The sequence below is a fragment of the Notothenia coriiceps genome, unplaced genomic scaffold, assembly GCF_000735185.1.
Source record: "Notothenia coriiceps isolate Sejong01 unplaced genomic scaffold, NC01 NC01_scaffold00028799, whole genome shotgun sequence".
Taxonomy (NCBI): domain Eukaryota; kingdom Metazoa; phylum Chordata; class Actinopteri; order Perciformes; family Nototheniidae; genus Notothenia; species Notothenia coriiceps.
In genome coordinates this window covers 89,985-96,415 of record NW_011361500.1, presented here as the reverse complement: position 1 = coordinate 96,415, position 6,431 = coordinate 89,985, and the positions used below count along the sequence as shown (strand labels likewise).

The 6,431-nt window shown below is 39.9% G+C and overlaps 1 protein-coding gene across 1 annotated transcript in view; it reads left to right on the top strand.

Annotated features, from left to right (window-relative positions):
* LOC104958410 (uncharacterized protein CXorf22) overlaps nucleotides 1-2,607 on the top strand; it is a 29,147-nt gene extending 26,540 nt beyond the window's left edge. The window contains exon 16 of the mRNA XM_010786149.1: nucleotides 2,561-2,607. Coding sequence (XP_010784451.1) covers nucleotides 2,561-2,607 — 47 coding nt within the window. The remainder of the gene's footprint in view (nucleotides 1-2,560) is intronic.
* The last annotated feature ends 3,824 nt before the right edge of the window (nucleotides 2,608-6,431 follow it).

The following is a 6,431-nucleotide window of genomic DNA, read 5'->3' as shown; positions in this document are numbered from 1 at the left end:
TGTGTTGACATTTGTTGTGAGCTTATGTTGAGTAGTTAAATTCCTTGCAGGGTCTCCCTCATTCCTTGAGCGATGTTAGAAATTAAAATCAATGTTTTGACGGTATAATGTAGCTTAAACATACCGTCAGTTTAAACGCTCTTTTATACTGAAAAACCAGAAATTCTTGTGCACAAGCAGTTAAGCTTTTATTCTGAAAATCCTTCATCTACGGTTAGCATTTAGCATGTGGCTAATATACGATTTCCTAAAGAGGTGAATTGAGTAGCGAAATGACATGGAGTGGTGCAAACCGAAACCTACTGATTTAACACTACAACTATAGATGTCGAGATACTACCATGCTGAATATTAAATGAAAGTACAGTTTATTTGAATACATTATTGTTTACAGACGAGAGTAGCATGTGACAACATCCGGAAACCAAACCAGCCGTGAAGTATTTTCTGTATGTTTTAGAGTATTGATTACAGCGTTTAGAATGTGTTACATGAAAAGTGATGAAAGAGAATATGAGGAGAAAAGGCGTGTTAAGCATATGTTGAAGGTGAAAAGTACCAATCCTCTGTTTAAATGCAACAACGGACATTAGAGGCGAGGCGAGCCGGCTGGCGGGGAGGAGCCAGCAGAGGATATATAACGGCACCGAACGGGGGATCGGGCTTCTCGTCTTGCTCAGGAGAGCCAGATCACACCTGTTTTCTGCCGGAACAATATTCTGTCTGTAACACTACCGCGCCTTTTAAAAAAAATTAAAGTATCCCATTTGAATCTTTTCAGAGACTCCATTTAGTCTCATTTTAAAGCTTCTCTCCTGGACGCGAGAATAAAGAACATATTTAACAAGCACCTCCGCTTTTAGGGTTGACGTAGACCCAAACGTCGACCGGAGGTCCCCCGGTCTTGTTGCGGGAGCTGCTGCACTAGCTAATGCTGCACTACCTCACGCTACATTAGCTTACGCTGCATTAGCACAAAAAAACGCTAATTTCTTTTGCAAAAAGGTGCAGCGGGCTTCAAACACGTTCCTTCCAATGGTTTCAACGAAGCACTAAATTAGATGTTTTCCAACCAAATACGGTTGAATTTACACTTCCCCATATTTATTTGTAAGTAGATTCGAAGAGACATGAGTTTCTGACTGCCGCTAGCTGAAGCTTGGTTGCTAGGTTACTAGCTGGGTGTTCTCCAATAAGGGGCCGGGGGAAACAAAGTTGGTTCCATGTTGATTTAATTCAATACAAATGTTTTGGGGGGGAACTGAAAGGCTATTACCGTACTGGTTACTTTGCAGCCCGGACATTTCCCCCAAAACACATTTAGACGCTATCGCAACACAGAAGTACCTTTCAAATCCGATCATTTTTAAGACCTTCTAAAATCATATTTAAGACCTTTCTTATTTTTTTGGTCATATTTAAGACCTTTTTAAGGCCTTAAATTCAGATTATCAAATGTAAGACTTTTTAAGACCCCGCGGGAACCCTGAATAAAGTATTTATACCGTGAGTTCTGTGCTAATAAGTGCGTTGGCATTTTTTCTCTCAGGGCTAATTCAGAGGCTCTGTGTTAGACTTGTGTTTTGTTTCGGTCAAAATTGTTATATTGTCTGTTAGCCGAGTTTCTTCCCGTTAAGTGGTTATGACACAATTTATAGTTTGTTAAATGCTGCCGGGCTTAACAGGTTAAAACTGTTTTTTAATACGGAGGGAAATGGGCAGCCCACAAAAATATTTACTGGGTTTTTAGTATTCAAATTCATATTTTCATTTGGGGATTAGTAGGCACTCCAGAAACCTAAATGTATATGCATAAGCACAACAAAGTTATTCATGATATGTCCCTTTTAAACTTGTATTCATTCTAATGGTCTAAAGTGCAGTTCTATAGAGTCTATGACAAAAGGAGCACACAGCTTGCTTCCAAAGTAATATGTTCCCAAAGGTTTATGGTCTCAATAGCTAGTTCCAAGTCTCCAAGAATAATGTATTTACAGTAAATTAGACAATGAGAGTTTGGGCGTTACCGTGGCGTTGTGGGGTTTGGGTCTCATCAGTCTTTTATTCTTTGAAATTAATTCTATTGCTGGTGTGTTTTCTTTTCATGAAAATTAATTGTTACATCTTGTTTGCCTAACATTTCTTGGTCAGGGTTCAACTGTACTTAGTTACCCCCTCTTGTGACACTGATAGAAAAAGAACCTATATGGAAATGGCAAAACACTAGGCAATAGTGCACAAACCATTTGGTGACATCACACTCACAACTTGCAATTCTTATACTGTATGTAAGTCAGTTTAAAAAAAAAATTCGACTTAGCTTTTCAAATGTTATAAGAAAATAAGAACAGAACAGGTTTTTTTATGACCTAAAACAGTTTTAATGGCCAAGTTCCGACCACACTTTTGGGTTGATATAGCAAACTTGTAGGTACACAGCCAAAAAGCACTGATATACAGTATATTATTCTTTGAAGCTACAGAAGCAATCTTAGGCTTCAAATCTATTTTCCTCAACTAACAGAACTTGTATGACCACATTAATTGTGTTTTGGGCCAGGAGCGCTGCAGGAATGCTTCAGCAGGAACGCAGCTGAACAGATGTGACGAGGACTCACAGCTGCTGTGTGGCTGATGTGATGACATGACGGCTATAGCTTAGCTTTACGTGTGTGTGTGTGTATATATTGCTCACGTCAGCAGCTGGGCGTTGTCGTGTTTCTTGCGGGACTTCAGCTTCTGTCTCCACTGGAGGAAGGACCAGAGTGTGGCGTTGGGATCCTCGTTGACGATGCACTGGTCTCTGTCTGTCCACACCTCCAGACCAATCAGAGGCACCCGGATGTTCAGAGCCCTGTAGAACTAAACACACCACAAAACAACAACAGCTATGTACCTGCCTACACAATCTTGTCGTGAGCTCCAATAACACAGTCTGGTCACACAAGGCAATTTTCTCCGATCTCCCTTTAAGGGCTGTTGAAGGACAATATTGATTCAATTTTCACAGGCTTTCATAGAACAGAAGATTTTGTGTACACTGTTCAATCCCTAATTATTGATTTGGAACGTCAACAATCTTCAGATATGGTTGGTAATAGATGATATGAAGATGTGTGGGGACAGTGCGACAGTGTCTATCAGTTGTTGAATGGGGCTGTTTGTTCTCTTGAATTGCAGACTGAGCCCATCAGCCTTACCTTATCCACGTAATTGGCAATTTCCATTATCCTGGCCTTGGTTTTTTCGTAGTCCTTATTCTGCCGCTTAAACTGCAGGACAGAGAGAATGGGGGAGTATTAGAGGCAGGAATGAGGTCAGCAGTCAGAAAAATAAATAAAATCTTGAAGATCATTCTTTGTAAAGCTCCCTGCAGAGAATAATGATCCATGAAAACATAACTCTAACCCCACCATTCCCGCTTCACCACTTAAACCCTGCTCCATCATTATAATTACACCACTTACACAATGGACCAGACTCCTTTTGGTCGCCATGTGTGGTTACCATGGCATTAATGTAGAAGACAAACCCTAACTGGATTTTATGAAGATATTGCATCTCCTCACACTGCAGCTCAGTGTCTATTTAAAAGCCCTTCCACCTTTAGATTCCAACTGAATACATGGCATTAAGCAGACAAATCCTTCTGCCTAATTTCCACATGCTTCCGCCTCGCTGTGCCTATCATCGCTTTAGAGCTTTCAGCATGAATAAGCTCTATTAGCTGGAATAGGATCTTTGTTAACGACGTGGACCTGTTTCCATGCTGCTGCTGTTTGATGGCTGTGTGACGTCAGTGGAGGTCTCACACTGATGGACCAAAGTGAGGCTGTGGAATAGAAGAGTGGAGGGCTCCTGTCAACTTACCAGAGTGTTGTCGGCCACGATGTACAGCTCCATGTACTTGGTGGTCCCCCCGGCATCCCTCTTCACCTGACAGAACACACAGAGGCAGGAACATGGTTAGCACAGGACTATAGTGAATCCTAACCTATAAACTATACTATACTATACTATACTACACAGTGCTATAATATACTATGATGTTGTCCGTAAACTTGGAATAATTTGGTTTTCAAACAACCTCCTCTTTTAATTCCTATTTCATGTTCACTGTGATATGTTTGGAAAAGATTGATCAATAAAGTTTGGAGAAGATAAACACTTTGTCTATCAAGAATAAATCACATTGTCACAATTATTTCAAGAGGTAAAACATTTTTTCCCAACTTTATGGGTAACATTGTATATAATTCTATACTCTATTGTTCTATAATAAACTACATTACACTACTATAATGTACAGTATCATGCTACACTAGACTGTATTATAATATACTCTATCATATACTTTACTGAATATACTCAGTTTACTACACTGCACTTTACAGTTATGGTATTCTACAGTGCAGTAAAATAAACAATATTGTACTTTACAACAATGTTCTATAATATACTATATTACACTGTACTACAGGGTTGGGAGGGTTACTGTGTAAATGTAATCAGTTACTGATTACTGAATACATGGCTCTGAAAGTAATCCGAATACAGTTACAGTTACGTAATCAGATTATTTATAGATTACTTTTGGATTACTTTCTTTTTCCATCACAGATGGTATGTTTTGGTGTACAGGAGGCACAAAAAGCAAAAGGAAACTGAACGTATTTTTACTGTTTTAAGCACAACTGAAACACACAACATCTGAAACGATGTAAAACATACATAATACACTTTTTGGGGATGCAGCTTGGGATGTGAGGAGTGAAGAGACATGGCTTAGAACGGGCTGTGTCGCCTTCTGTCCTGCAGTGTTGGCAAGACATGAATTAAAATGTTCGAAATCTGACTTCATTTTAATGACATTTCGGCCAGGGTGTAGAGGCTATATTTGTTCCAAGCACCGCTGATCGGCCAAAACAGGAGAGTTGTGTGGCCAACCAGTCTGCCTTGATTCTAATGTATTCATGCTTTGACACTCACAGTATCTGCTGCCACAGCTGTTTTATAGAAGGAAAAACCTCCTTCACTTTATTGAAAATCTCTGCAGCACCAGGAGGCAGCGGGAGGGTTAACTTAGCCTCTGAGAAGAGGAGCGCGGCAGTGCCTTTTCACGCACCGCCTTCACTGTGTTACCCTGTGTTGATGTGTTTTAACCAACACACACCTCTACACACACACAACACGATTTAAACGCAGACTTCTGTTCCTCCATATTTCGTTGTTAGCATTTCAACTGAGCGGACCCGCCCCTTTTTTTTCAAATGCTCCCTTTTTCGGTCCTCTGCGGCGGTAATAGGTTTTGTGCGCTGTGATATTCGGCTGTTTCCTTCAGTATTGAATTTTTAAGATGTTGTTAGGAAATCTTTCCACCAATAATCCAATTAGTATCCAAAATGTATTCACTTCAGGTTTTTACGGAAGTAACTGTAATCAGATTACTCGTTTTTCAAATGTAACACGAGGCTGAATTACAGTTACTTGATTTGTGTATTCCTGATTACGTAACCGCCGTTACAATGATTCCAGTTAACAACCAAACCCTGACTACAATGCAATATAAATGTACCTTGATCTCATGCTATCATACTTACACTGTATTTATAATATACTTTATCCTATACTTCACTGTATATACTCAGTTTACTAGACTGTACTTTGGCTGTTATGATATTCTACACTGTATAGAAATACACATATATATTACTCTTACTACACTGTACCTTTGTTAAAGATATTATTTTGGTGCGAGAGGAAACCACCTTTTATTAGGAGATACACAGGTGAAAGGGGAAGAAGTAGGTGATAGGGGCATTTGGACTGAAGTTTCTCCAACATTGTAACTCAGATCACCGGTCATAACGAGTATCTGGCCGGCATTCGTACGGTATATAAATTACACAATTCATAATGTTACTCAGCTCATATCTATACACATGTAATAATAAGTATACAATGAACAAAATATATAAATGCAACACTTTTGTTTTTGTCTCCCATTATTCCCACTTCTGAAACGTGCAGTTTTGCTTTATTGGGGGGGTCTGGGGGGATCCTGAAAACCTAGTTAGTATCTGGTGTAAACCTGAAGTGAGAATAATGTTGTGATTCGACTAATTCGAATCATCGGTGAACATACGCCTCCCAAGACATAACCTTCCACCACTGCCATGGAACCAGCCGATTCATCACCATACGCCTAACCCAACCCTAATCCTATACCCCTACTGATGGGACCACCAAAGGCCAGCCATATGGAGCAAAAAAGGGAGTTCAGAGTCCCTTGTTAATTGCTCAACAACGAACTATCTGTGACAAGAATCGATCTGAGGTTAGTTAGAGTCAGTATGTTGTGATATCGATGGCCGTTGTGGTGTCCGCTATCCAATAACCTCTCTTGCAAAGGAAAAGTGCTCACTATAACA